Here is a 15,730-nt window from a genome sequence, read left to right as displayed (position 1 = left end):
TTAAATTGTTTATGTGTAATTTAATGCCCTGGCACATACTTTCAACAAAGAAAATATCAAATGAGGAAGGGCATTTTGTGTAATATGTTTGAGCAATTTCCACCCAGATATGCTGTAGTTCTCTTCACTATAAACTGGTATGTTTGTTCTTACAGTGTGACACAATAATAAAGGCTGCTGGTGCAAACCAAGTCTCAGAACGGATTTTCTCACAGTGTGATGTTTGTGCCAGCTTATTTCAATGGCATGTACAGACGTATCCAATATGCCCTTAAATGGAAATGGCTTGTTTTGCATTACGTCACAAACACAACAACGACACTGCAGAGAAAATGTCTTCATATATAGTAACATACTGATCTGTATCCGGCTTCACTGTAGCTGCTCTTACAGTGAAGCCGGTTTCTCCTGGTTTACATTTGTGAGCTGTGACCACAAGTTTCACCTCCAGTGTGAAAGCTGTGTGACTTTTTGTCAGCTGATCCTCAGAGGAGTCATGTTTGCTGTGGCTTGTTCAGACAGAATTCAGTCACTTCTGACTATAATTATTTTTCCAGATTAAAACACATGGAGACATCCTTATTTGACCATCCTGCACGAGTTACAGATTCAAGGATTTTCTCCTATACTTTGGCTTTTATTTCAAGCATTTGTTTCAGACACGCATTCAAAAACCGTTGACTCAGAACAAAAGCATTCTGTTCTCTGTGAGAACAAAGGAAAAGTTGTACCAACTTTACATATATTTTATATTCAAATGAACCACCACCAAAAAAATGTACACATGTCCAAAGCATTCACACCGACATATTAAACTATGACATTTTTGTCACATTTTGGAGTCAGTTCTGGTCCTGTTGGATCTCAGTGCTGCATTTGACACTGTGGATCACAGTATACTGTTGAAGAGGTTGGAAACTTGGACAGGACTCAGTGGAACAGTCCTAGAATGGTTCAGGTACATTCTAGGACTGTTCAGGCACATTTTTGTCACATTTTGGACGACATACTAAACTATGACTTTTTTGTCTCATTTTGGACAACATACTAAACTATGACTTTTTTGTCAATTTTTGGACAACATATAAAACTATGACTTTATCGTCTCATTTTGGACAACATACTAAACTATGACTTTTTTGTCAATTTTTGGACAACATATAAAACTATGACTTTATCGTCTCATTTTGGACGACATACTAAACTATGACTTTTTTGTCTCATTTTGGACAACATACTTAGTTATGACTCCTGTCAATTTTTGGACGGCATACTAAAATATGACTTTTCTGTCAAATTTTGACGACATACTAAACTATGACTTTTTTGTCTCATTTTGGACAACATACTACACTATGACATTTTTGTCTCATTTTGGACGACATACTAAACTATGACTTTTTTGTCTCATTTTGGACGACATACTAAACTATGACATTTTTGTGACTTTTGGACGACATACTAAACTATGACATTTTTGTCTCATTTTGGACGACATACTAAACTATGACTTTTTTGTCTCATTTTGGACGACATACTAAACTATGACATTTTTGTGACTTTTGGACGACATACCAAACTATGACTTTCATGATAACATTTTGGATGACATACTAAACTATGACTTTTTTTTGTCACATTTTGGATGACTTACTAAACTATGACTTTTTTGTCAATTTTTTGATGACCTACTAAGCTATGACTCTTGTAAATTTTTGGACGCATACTAAGCTATGACTTTTATGTCAAATTTTGGACGACATACTCAACTATGACTTTTTTGTCTCATTTTGGTAGACATACTGAACCATGACTTTTTTGTCAATTTTTGGACGACATACTATACTAGAAGACATACTACACTATGACATTTTTGTCACATTTTGGACGACATACTAAACTATGACTTTTTTGTCTCATTTTGGACAACATACTAAACTATGACTTTTTTGTCAATTTTTGGACAACATATAAAACTATGACTTTATCGTCTCATTTTGGACGACATACTAAACTATGACTTTTTTGTCTCATTTTGGACAACATACTTAGTTATGACTCCTGTCAATTTTTGGACGGCATACTAAAATATGACTTTTCTGTCAAATTTTGACGACATACTAAACTATGACTTTTTTGTCTCATTTTGGACAACATACTACACTATGACATTTTTGTCTCATTTTGGACGACATACTAAACTATGACTTTTTTGTCTCATTTTGGACGACATACTAAACTATGACATTTTTGTGACTTTTGGACGACATACTAAACTATGACATTTTTGTCTCATTTTGGACGACATACTAAACTATGACTTTTTTGTCTCATTTTGGACGACATACTAAACTATGACATTTTTGTGACTTTTGGACGACATACCAAACTATGACTTTCATGATAACATTTTGGATGACATACTAAACTATGACTTTTTTTTGTCACATTTTGGATGACTTACTAAACTATGACTTTTTTGTCAATTTTTTGATGACCTACTAAGCTATGACTCTTGTAAATTTTTGGACGCATACTAAGCTATGACTTTTATGTCAAATTTTGGACGACATACTCAACTATGACTTTTTTGTCTCATTTTGGTAGACATACTGAACCATGACTTTTTTGTCAATTTTTGGACGACATACTATACTAGAAGACATACTACACTATGACATTTTTGTCAAATTTTGGAAGACATACTAAACTATGACATTTTTGTCAAATTTTGGACAACATACTAAGCTATGACTCTTTTGTCTCATTTTGGACGACATACTAAACTATGACTTTTTTGTCTCATTTTGGATGACATACTAAATTATTACTTTTTTTGCCAATTTTTGGACGACATACTAAACTATGACATTTTACTGTAACACCAGAGTGGCATGGTGGCGTAGTGGTTAGTAGGTCTTAACTATGCTACTGTTCGAAGAATGTGGTGGGTTCAATCCCAGGTCTGAGATCTTTCTGTGTGGACGACATACTCAACTATGACTTTTTTTGTCTCATTTTGGACGTAATACTAAATTATAACTTTTTTGTCTCATTTTTGACATCATACTAAATTATGACTTTTTTGTATAATTTTTGACGACATACTAAACTATGACATTTTTGACGACTAACTAAACTATGACTTTTTTGTCTCAATTTGGACGACATACTAAACTATGACTTTTTTGCTAATTTTTGGAAGACATACTCAACTATGACATTTTTGTCTCAATTTGGACAATATACTAAACTATGATATTTTTGTCTCATTTTGGACAACATACTAAACTCTGACTTTTTTGGTCACATTTTGGATGACTTAATAAACTATCACATTTTTGTGACTTTTTGGAAGACACTAAACTATGACTGTTATGTCTCATTTTGGACAACATACTAAACTATGACATTTTTGTCACATTTTGGACGACATACTAAACTATAACATTTTTGTCAAAGTTTTGGACGACATACTAAACTATGACATTTTCGTCACATTTTGGAAAACATACTAAACTATGACATTTTTGTCAAATTTTAGACGACATACTAAACTATAACATTTTTGTCACATTTTGGATGACATACTAAACTATAACATTTTTGTCAAATTTTAGACGACATGCTAAACTATGACATTTTTGTAACATTTTGGACGACATACTAAACTATGACATTTTGGTCAAATTTTGGACGACATATTAAACTGTGACATTTTTGTGACTTTTTGTACGACATACTAAACTATGCCATTTTTGTCAAATTTGGACGACATACTAAACTATGCAATTTTTGTCAAATTTTGACGACATACTAAACTATGATGTTTTTGTCACATTTTGGAGAACATACTAACCTATGAAATTTTTGTCAAATTTTGGACAACATACTAAACTATGAGATTTGGTCAAATTTTGGACGACAAACTCAACTATGCCATTTTTGTCAAATTTTGGACGACATTTTGTGAGTTTTTGGACAACATACTAAACTATGACATTTTTTTGGGTTTTTGGATGACATACTAAACTATGACTTTTTTGGTCACATTTTGGAGGACATACTAAACTGTGACATATTTGTCACATTTCGGATGACTTAATAAACTATGACATTTTTGTGACTTTTTGGAAGACATACTAAACCATGACATTTTTGTCAAATTTTGGATGACATACTAAACTATGACATTTTGGTCAAATTTTGGACAACATGCTAAACTATGACATTTTTATCAAATTTTGGACGACATACCAAACTATGACATTTAGATCAAATTTAGGAGAACATATTAAACTGTGACATTTTTATGAGTTTTTGGACGACATACTAAACTATGACATTTTTGTCACATTTTGGAAAACATACTAAACTATGACATTTTTGTCAAATTTTGGATGACATACTAAACTATGACATTTTTGTGACTTTTTGGAAGACATACTAAACTATGACTGTTATGTCTCATTTTGGACAACATACTAAACTATGACATTTTTGTCAAAGTTTTGGACGACATACTAAACTATGACATTTTTGTCAAAGTTTTGGACGACATACTAAAATATGACATTTTTGTCAAATTTTGGACGACATGCTCAACTATGACATTTTTTGTCAAATTTTGGACGACATGCTCAACTATGACATTTTTTGTCAAATTTTTGACGACATACTCAACCATGCCATTTTTGTCAAATTTTGGACGACATGCTAAACTATGACTTTTTTTGTAACATTTTGGACAACATACTAAACTATGACATTTTTGTGACTTTTTAGACAACATACTAAACTATGACATTTTACAGTAAGACCTGAGTGGCATGGTGGCGTAGTGCTTAGTCGGTCTTAACTATGCTATAGTTGCAAGAATGTGGTAGGTTCAATCCCAGGTCTGAGATATTTCTGTGACTTTTTGGACAACATACTAAACTATGACATTTTGGTCAAATTTTGGACGACATGCTAAACTATGACATTTTTGTCACATTTTGGATGACATACTATGACATTTTTGTCAAATTTTGGATGCCATACTAAACTATGACTTTTTTTGAGTTTTTGGACGACATACTAAACTATGACATTTTTGTCACATTTTAGACGACATGCTAAACTATGACATTTTTGTAACATTTTGAACGACATACTAAACTATGACATTTTGGTCAAATTTTGGATGACATACTATGACATTTTTGTCAAATTTTGGATGCCATACTAAACTATGACTTTTTTTGAGTTTTTGGAAAACATACTAAACTATGACATTTTTTACAAATTTTAGACGACATGCTAAACTATGACATTTTTGTAACATTTTGGACGACATACTAAACTATGACATTTTGGTCAAATTTTGGACGACATATTAAACTGTGACATTTTTGTGACTTTTTGTACGACATACTAAACTATGCCATTTTTGTCAAATTTGGACGACAAACTCAACTATGCCATTTTTGTCAAATTTTGGACGACATTTTGTGAGTTTTTGGACAACATACTAAACTAAGACATTTTTTTGGGTTTTTGGATGACATACTAAACTATGACTTTTTTGGTCACATTTTGGAGGACATACTAAACTATGACATATTTGTCACATTTTGGATGACTTAATAAACTATGACATTTTTGTGACTTTTTGGAAGACATACTAAACCATGACATTTTTGTCAAATTTGGACGACATACTAAACTATGACATTTTTGTCAAATTTTGGACGACATACTAAACTATGACATTTTAGCCAAATTTGGACGACCTACTGAATTATGACATTTTTATGAGTTTTTGGAGAACATACTAAACTATGACATTTTTATGAGTTTTTGGAAAACATACTAAACTATGACATTTTTGTCAAAGTTTTGGACGACATACTAAACTATGACATTTTTGTCAAATTTTGGACGACATACTCAACTATGCCATTTTTGTCAAATTGTGGACGACATGCTAAACTACGACATTTTTGTGAGTTTTTGGACGACATACTAAACCATGACATTTTTGTCACATTTTGGATGACATACTATGACATTTTTGTCACATTTTGGATGACATACTATGACATTTTTGTCACATTTTGGATGACATACTATGACATTTTTGTGAAATTTTGGAAGACATACTAAACTATGACATTTTGGTCAAATTTTGGACGACATGCTAAACTATGACATTTTTGTGAGTTTTAGGACGACATACTAAACTATGACATTTTTATGAGTTTTTGGAAAACATACTTAATTATGACATTTTTGTCAAAGTTTTGGACGACATACTAAAATATGACATTTTTGTCAAATTTTGGACGACATGCTCAACTATGACATTTTTTGTCAAATTTTTGACGACATACTCAACCATGCCATTTTTGTCAAATTTTGGACGACATGCTAAACTATGACTTTTTTTGTAACATTTTGGACAACATACTAAACTATGACATTTTTGTGACTTTTTGGAAGACATACTAAACTATGACTGTTATGTCTCATTTTGGACAACATACTAAACTATGACATTTTTGTCACATTTTGGACGACATACTAAACTATAACATTTTTGTCAAAGTTTTGGACGACATACTAAACTATGACATTTTTGTCAAAGTTTTGGACGACATACTAAAATATGACATTTTTGTCAAATTTTGGACGACATGCTCAACTATGACATTTTTTGTCAAATTTTGGACGACATGCTCAACTATGACATTTTTTGTCAAATTTTTGACGACATACTCAACCATGCCATTTTTGTCAAATTTTGGACGACATGCTAAACTATGACTTTTTTTGTAACATTTTGCACAACATACTAAACTATGACATTTTTGTGACTTTTTAGACAACATACTAAACTATGACATTTTACAGTAAGACCTGAGTGGCATGGTGGCGTAGTGCTTAGTCGGTCTTAACTATGCTATAGTTGCAAGAATGTGGTAGGTTCAATCCCAGGTCTGAGATATTTCTGTGACTTTTTGGACAACATACTAAACTATGACATTTTGGTCAAATTTTGGACGACATGCTAAACTATGACATTTTTGTCACATTTTGGATGACATACTATGACATTTTTGTCAAATTTTGGATGCCATACTAAACTATGACTTTTTTTGAGTTTTTGGACGACATACTAAACTATGACATTTTTGTCACATTTTAGACGACATGCTAAACTATGACATTTTTGTAACATTTTGGACGACATACTAAACTATGACATTTTGGTCAAATTTTGGATGACATACTATGACATTTTTGTCAAATTTTGGATGCCATACTAAACTATGACTTTTTTTGAGTTTTTGGAAAACATACTAAACTATGACATTTTTTACAAATTTTAGACGACATGCTAAACTATGACATTTTTGTAACATTTTGGACGACATACTAAACTATGACATTTTGGTCAAATTTTGGATGACATACTATGACATTTTTGTCAAATTTTGGATGCCATACTAAACTATGACTTTTTTTGAGTTTTTGGAAAACATACTAAACTATGACATTTTTTACAAATTTTAGACGACATGCTAAACTATGACATTTTTGTAACATTTTGGACGACATACTAAACTATGACATTTTGGTCAAATTTTGGACGACATATTAAACTGTGACATTTTTGTGACTTTTTGTACGACATACTAAACTATGCCATTTTTGTCAAATTTGGACGACAAACTCAACTATGCCATTTTTGTCAAATTTTGGACGACATTTTGTGAGTTTTTGGACAACATACTAAACTATGACATTTTTTTGGGTTTTTGGATGACATACTAAACTATGACTTTTTTGGTCACATTTTGGAGGACATACTAAACTATGACATATTTGTCACATTTTGGATGACTTAATAAACTATGACATTTTTGTGACTTTTTGGAAGACATACTAAACCATGACATTTTTGTCAAATTTGGACGACATACTAAACTATGACATTTTTGTCAAATTTTGGACGACATACTAAACTATGACATTTTAGCCAAATTTGGACGACCTACTGAATTATGACATTTTTATGAGTTTTTGGAGAACATACTAAACTATGACATTTTTATGAGTTTTTGGAAAACATACTAAACTATGACATTTTTGTCAAAGTTTTGGACGACATACTAAACTATGACATTTTTGTCAAATTTTGGACGACATACTCAACTATGCCATTTTTGTCAAATTGTGGACGACATGCTAAACTACGACATTTTTGTGAGTTTTTGGACGACATACTAAACCATGACATTTTTGTCACATTTTGGATGACATACTATGACATTTTTGTCACATTTTGGATGACATACTATGACATTTTTGTCACATTTTGGATGACATACTATGACATTTTTGTGAAATTTTGGAAGACATACTAAACTATGACATTTTGGTCAAATTTTGGACGACATGCTAAACTATGACATTTTTGTGAGTTTTAGGACGACATACTAAACTATGACATTTTTATGAGTTTTTGGAAAACATACTTAATTATGACATTTTTGTCAAAGTTTTGGACGACATACTAAAATATGACATTTTTGTCAAATTTTGGACGACATGCTCAACTATGACATTTTTTGTCAAATTTTTGACGACATACTCAACCATGCCATTTTTGTCAAATTTTGGACGACATGCTAAACTATGACTTTTTTTGTAACATTTTGGACAACATACTAAACTATGACATTTTTGTGACTTTTTAGACAACATACTAAACTATGACATTTTACAGTAAGACCTGAGTGGCATGGTGGCGTAGTGCTTAGTCAGTCTTAACTATGCTATAGTTGCAAGAATGTGGTAGGTTCAATCCCAGGTCTGAGATATTTCTGTGACTTTTTGGACAACATACTAAACTATGATATTTTTGTCACATTTTGGACAACATACTTCTTAACTATGACATTTTTGTCTCATTTTGGACGACATACTAAACTATGACATTCAAGTTATATTTTGGACGACATAGTTGTTGTCCAAAATTTGACAAAAATGTCATTGTAATGTGTGATTATTTGTGTGATTATTTTATATTTGTATGTCTTCGGTCTTTGTTGTCTTTCTGTACAAATGGAGCTACTATTGCAAAAAGACACAGGACAAATTTTAGACATTTGTCTAACAATAAAATAATTTTTCCTATCAACCTTTAGAACACAGATCAGTTTGGCTGCTTTTGTCCATGACTACGTTAAAATGTACAGTATATAGAAAGGCTTTAAGAATGTGCAAATAGAACGTACTATATCCTTTTTTTCAGCAGGACCTAAGTAATCTAATTTAAAAAAAAATAAAATCATCAAGTATACAAACACACCTGAGCAAAAAGTACTTCAAATGTTTATAATCGGATTGAATTTGTGAAATTTGGAATTATGTCTAATTTTTTATGGACAAAAGGTGAAGAAAAACAGTTTTTTAAGCCTGACTATGTGACCTATAAACACATATAAGGAGTGTTAAAGACGATGAAGTGTTAAAGACGATGAAGATAAATAAATGTCTACCAAGACATTGATTAAGCACCGACTCACTCCTCAAACAGACCTGGGACCTGTTTCAGAAAGCAGGTTTAGTGACAACTGAGATGAGGGAAACTCTGGTTTTTCGGTTTCACAAAGCCATTTACCTTGGCAAAATACTCCGTGAACCTAACCTGCTTACTGGCAGGTTTTCTTCAATTAATCCTGAGTTTCTCTGTCTCCTCCCCTCCTTCATTTCCTCATTCATACAGTCGATATCAAAACACGTATCAGAGCACATTACACCTTTGCTGTGGCTTGTTCAGACAGAATTCAGTCACTTCTGACTATAATTATTTTTCCAGATTAAAACATATGTAGACATCCTTATTTGACCATCCCGCACAAGTTACAGATTCAAGGATTTTGTGCTATACTTTGGCTTTTATTTCAAGCATTTCTTTCAGACAGGCATTCAAAAATCGTTGACTCAGAACAAAAGCATTCGGTTCTCTGTGAGAACTTTTACAAAGGAAAGTTGAACTTAACATATACAGTATTTCATATTCAAATTTACCACCACATATAAAAAAATGTACACACATGTCCAAAGCATTCACAAGATCCATATTCTTAAAGTGCAAAAGTGTAGAAGAAAAGTGCAGTCGAAAAGCAATGATCTTACAAAAAGTGAGACCTGTCACCTCTCCCTTTGCCAAGTGTGTCATGGAGCTATGGTGGCCTGCACATACCAGGAAGGATGTTGTTCTTCTTTGTTATATTTGTGTAATAGGCCATTTTCAAAATGTGAAAACATGCTCTCTCATTTACAAATGGCTTCCACCAAAACATAAAGTCCTTCCCTGAAATACATAATTATAAATGGCTTCTGCCAATAAACTCATCTAAATGTTACATACTTGACCTTTAAAGAGTTTTCTTACAGTTGAGAGAAATAGAAATATTAGCTTTAGAGCCATCTCAGTTCAGCACTAAACACTTTGATATCCACTGCTTGTAATAACTGGCACAGGCTTCTCTCCAGAGATCAACGAGAACAAATTTCTCTGAAGCTCAGACTGACACTTGCCACTTTGGACGTTGTGAATGGAGCCAGGTGTGAACTTGGCGAAAGACTCCACTGGATATTTAACCAAAAATTCCTGTCTCTCAGGACCAGGCTGCCCCACTTCCTTCTGAAATGCCTGGTTGGCATCATCCACTGGAGGAAATTCATCACCACTTTTCCCAATTGGCTTTGTCTCACAACTGACGACCTCATCAAAGCTCTCACATCCAGCCTCCACACCTGTTTCACATGAGGCCATGGTGTGGGCGCCACTAGAGTTGGAGGACAGACTAGAGTCTCCTACATATGACAATTGCCCTGAATCTGCTTTGCACTGCTGATATGACATGTCTGTTGCCAGTAGAGATGGCACCATCAGGAGCAAATTAGGAAGCTGAAAAGCTGCTGCCTGTTGGTCAGGACAAGTCACCGTGATGTCAGCCTCACTGGGATGATACTCAGAGTCACACAACATTTTAGTCTGATGTGAACAGCTGGGAATGAGAATTGAGTAGGTTTTGTTGTCAAAACGGAATGAATCAGAATGAATGTTATCAGCTCTGGCACTGGAGAATGACCCACTGTCTATGTTGGATTCTTTAGACAGATTGGTGGTTAAAAATGACATTGGCGCAATATTGGGGAAGGCTTTGCTCAGGGTTTCATTAACACAGGTTACAATGTCCGTTGGTTCCGCATTAGCGTAACTAAGCGAAGACGAGCCAGTGCTGATTCCACTGCTTTGCTGATACTTCTCACTGCTGGAGTCTGTCAGTGACCCCTTTGACCTGAGTACAGAGAAACGGGATTGAGCACATGCCAATCTTATCACATAGAAAACACGTGTTGAAGTCATAAATTGTACATAAAAATAGACATAGTCTTTCTTTGCAAAACTCCTGTTGTGATGCCTCATGATAAGTGATTTGACTGCTGGCATGTACATTTTTGAAACTAGAATTTCATCTGCAACCAGACACCTATTGGATGTACTGGATGATACTAGTCATATGTGCCATTCTGAATCATCCGCCTTTCTCATAGGTGACACAACAGTTATATTGATGAAGACATGACACTATCAAGTGAGACCATGAACTCTTCAGGAACATGTTTACCAACTTTATAAATCAAGTGAGAAGTAGGCTAATTCTCCCGTAGACTTCCTTTTAAATTGAGCTGTTTTTCTCCAACCAGCGTTGCCGCCTGCTACTTCCCGAGCTAACTGCTTCTTCCATCCGACTTTCTGGGCTTCACTTTACAAACTGGAAGACTAAGTCTATTTTTTATACAGTCTGTGGTTGAGGCACAAACGCAGCCAAACTCACCATGGGCAGTCGTCTGGAATAAGGGGTTCAACAGAGACATAGGAGGTGATGAGCAACTCAGGCCTCAAGAACTGAAACAAGAAGGATGAAGACATTTTTTTTTTTATACAACTGATTCCCTTAAAACTTGTGTGTGTGTGGTAAGGTAGTATATAAAATATAATATATATAATATAAAATATAAAATTGTAAGGTTTGATGTTGAAGTAAACAATTACAGCTACAGCAAGTGTTAGATTTTTCACAAACAGCTACTTTAAATCACTGTGCGTCTCACCGCTTGTTCATAAGGATGCATGACAAGAAGTTTTGGATTTGGACATTTGGCGACTGTGTCCCACCACTTTGTCTTTAACCTAAAACAAAGGACATAGGGTTAAGAAATCCTCACATGTGAGTGACACATAAAACACACATTTATGAACAACTTCCCCAAGAGAGGAACAAGGCAGCTAAACTTTTATTTTCATGACTTACTTTACAAAACAGCCAAATATAACACTGCTGATGAGGATTGAAGCGATACTGAGGCTGATGATGAGAGCCAAGGGCAGAGAATTAGAGGAGGCAGCAGCTGTGAAGTAAAGTAACATGTACCTCATCAATTTACAAATCAATATTTTGTGCAAATAACATACAACTCAAAAAGAGAAGAGCATGAGCATGAGTGTGCATTTAAATCTGAATCTAAACCATACCTTGTGTTATAATTTTTTTCTCTGTGAGAAATGAATATCTATCTATCTATCTATCTATCTATCTATCTATCTATCTATCATCATTTAACATCCTTCCTGATGAGATATCAATACAAAGTCGAATTTGGTGTCCATCTTGGCAATTCGCCAATTTCGTAAATGAACAAACTCGTCTGAGCACATAAATCATAACAACATGAAGAATGCGTCGATTTGTACTGCACACATCAAAAATGAAAAGCTATCACAAGGTCTCACAGATTCAGAAGGGCGTGGCCATGGCAACCATCAGAATTTTGGCAAATTTCAGACATTCGCCACGAAATAGGAAGGAAACAGATCGTCTCGAAATGTCATATGTGACACAAGAGACCGACGCGGAACACTTGCACGAACATGAACTTGACCCAAAAGGAAGTCAGCCATTTTGAATTTAGCCGCCATTTTGCCACAAAACAGATATCAGCCTGTCACTTTGCCAAACATTGACCGATCAGCTCAAAACTTCACATGTGAGACAAGAGACCCAGCCAGAAAACATAAGCACATTAAAACTGAGTCATGGGCATGGTGCCACCTGCTGCTTTACTGAGTTTTTCTATTTTCCAAGAACACACCTAAAACCTAGGTCACAGTCAGCAGTCTACACTACAAACATACCACAGGTCCAGATTCAGACCCGTTCTTTAATAATAGAGGACAAGCCAGGTCCAAGACAATTCAAACAAGGCTGCCAGACTTTAAAGAACTGGTTTACTTTGTTATGTAGAATGGTTTTTGTATTTCACCTAATATCGGGCTATTATTTTTGTAGTTTATGACCAAAGACAACATGTTAGGGTTTTACACTTAAAACACAGAGGAGAAAGAGAGTTAAAACAATGCCTGTGGCTAGGAAATATTTGCAATAGGATTTTAAAATGTAGTGCTTTGGTACGAGTACAGACGGATATCTTTTTAGCATGACTCCAAATGTTTTAGCAAGACCAATAATAACATAGAGCTTTGATATCAACCAATCACCAGTAATGTAATGCAAAAGAAGAGATAATTGTCAACGACACTTACGGGTAGTGAACTCAAATTCTTTGCTGCTGTCACTGAGCTTGTCACTCATCTTAGTGTAGCTTTTCACACTGACCACATATGTCGTGCTTGGCTCTAAATTTCGACCATCTATCTCATAGATATTCAATCCATCAATCATAGTCGGGTCGACAAACTGATTGACCTGAAATAGAGAAAGAACAATTCAAATGTTTATGTCCAGTGTGGATTATCTCAGTGTTTCTACAACAGTGCCTATGACACTGTTTATACCTCTTCCGTGTCTCCCTTTTTGTGGTACATCACAATGGCATTTAATTCTTTAGCAAACCAGCCGTCCATGTTTGTTTTCCACTTGATGAGAAACTTTCCATTAGCTTCCTCCACTAAGATGATTTCTGGGACTCTGGGCTTCACTGTGAATGAATGGAGATGTAAAAAAAAAAGAGTACGAACAAATGATCCCAATCATCCCCAATACTGCGGTGATTTCTACTGCTTTATTGTGGATTTTGATCTAAAAAGAGACAACTTACTGCTCTTATAATTGTCGATGATTTTGGACTCCATCATCTGGCCTCCTTTCCAAATCATTGCAGTGTGATGCTCTCCGATGATGATGAGTGTGTTGACAGAGCAACAACACCGTCCACTGCTACACTGCGTGGGAACGCAATGTTTTATTCTGTGGAAGACAACATAACATACGGCAAAGTGACACAGTAGTCCATTTTATATTAGCCTTAAACAATACAATGAGCTGTATTTTCTTTTTCAGTCAGCGTGAACATATTAAATGGTGATTCACAAAAAATAAAACGTAAATATTTCACTGTGGACATTAGTAAAAGGTGAAATGTAATCATTTGTTCTATTTGATTCTACAACCAAAACTAAGCCCAGAAACGTGCTGTTTTTAACACTCAAACTCACTGGCTCTAAATGAATAAATAAATAAATAAAATAAAATAAAATAAAATAAAATAAAATAAAATAAAATAAAATCCCCCCTCACTCGTTGTAGTCGTTGTTCCGCAGCGACACATTGTAGCCTGAGCAGTTTTGTGCCTCAAAGTCGCAAAACATCTGTTGGTCTGCGTCGTTGGTGCAGTCAAGGTCCAGACTCTCATTGTCGAGTCCTGAATAAACACACACGGACATTACAGGGCACCGTATTTATTACATGTACATATTAAAAAAAGAAAAGACACATCTGTCCATGTTTATTATACATACCAGTAAGAGCTGTCCCTGTCTTGATGTGTCCTAAAATCAGCAGGATTACAAACACACAGTTCCCCCTGAAAGCAAACAAAAGAGCAGGTTTGTACTTGAAGCTAACGAGTTTAATGTTTTCGTTTTCTTAGACATACTTACATGTCATCCATGAAAAATAGAATAGTTTCCTACTTCGGAGGCCACAGTCGCACTTTCAACGCTCTGTAGGGAAGAGCGACTACAGTGAAGTTGGTCTTAGGTTGGTTATTTGACTGACGCCTGTCTCAAGCTCCCGCCCCAAAACACATGGGTTTCACTTAGGGATCAAGTTCAAGCTGTTGAAGTTACACACACACACACACACACACACACACACATTTTTTTAGATGAGCTACTACCTGTCTGCACACTTAGCTGTTTACGAGATAAATGATTGCTTCAATGAAAGTCACCCATGTATAAATATTCAAGTAGTTCTCAGTAGTTTCCATGTCATGACATTGGTTTGGAGTCAGTGACTTACTTGATGGTCCCTCAATCCCTGTGAAAGGCGTTTGGATATCCAAACTGAAACGAACTTCACTCGCTCTAATTCCCCACGCCCTTTGCTGTTCTGGGAAGTTCTAACTGTAAAAACGTTGCGTCATCAGTTCTCTGGAAGTGTGCGGCACTCCTGGTCAAATTGACGCAAACAGGGAGAGAGAGAGAGAGAGATAGAAATGCTTTGGCAATGTAAGATGTACGTTACTATGCCAATAAAGACCGTTTTGATTTGATTGATTTGAGAGGGAGAGAGAGAGAGAGAGAGAGAGAGAGAGAGAGAGAGGGAGAGAGAGAGAGAGAGAGAGGGAGAGATTTTCATTTCTC

The 15,730-nt window shown here is 34.8% G+C and overlaps 1 protein-coding gene across 1 annotated transcript; it reads right to left on the bottom strand.

Moving 5' to 3' along the window:
- Positions 1-9,927: 9,927 nt before the first annotated feature.
- On the bottom strand, positions 9,928-15,131 carry LOC131459138 (uncharacterized). The gene is made up of 10 exons (XM_058628599.1): positions 15,023-15,131; positions 14,882-14,946; positions 14,661-14,784; positions 14,182-14,330; positions 13,919-14,061; positions 13,667-13,829; positions 12,378-12,474; positions 12,178-12,256; positions 11,901-11,971; positions 9,928-11,360 (listed from the first exon to the last, which is right to left on the bottom strand). The coding sequence occupies exons 1-10, from the start codon at positions 15,031-15,033 to the stop codon at positions 10,496-10,498; spliced, it is 1,767 nt and encodes a 588-aa protein (XP_058484582.1). The 5' UTR covers positions 15,034-15,131; the 3' UTR covers positions 9,928-10,495.
- Between the last annotated feature and the right edge of the window lie 599 nt (positions 15,132-15,730).

This window comes from Solea solea, chromosome 5, assembly GCF_958295425.1.
Source record: "Solea solea chromosome 5, fSolSol10.1, whole genome shotgun sequence".
In the NCBI taxonomy this organism is placed as follows: domain Eukaryota; kingdom Metazoa; phylum Chordata; class Actinopteri; order Pleuronectiformes; family Soleidae; genus Solea; species Solea solea.
Note: the sequence above shows the minus strand (reverse complement) of the source record. Positions and strands in the feature narration are given on the sequence as shown.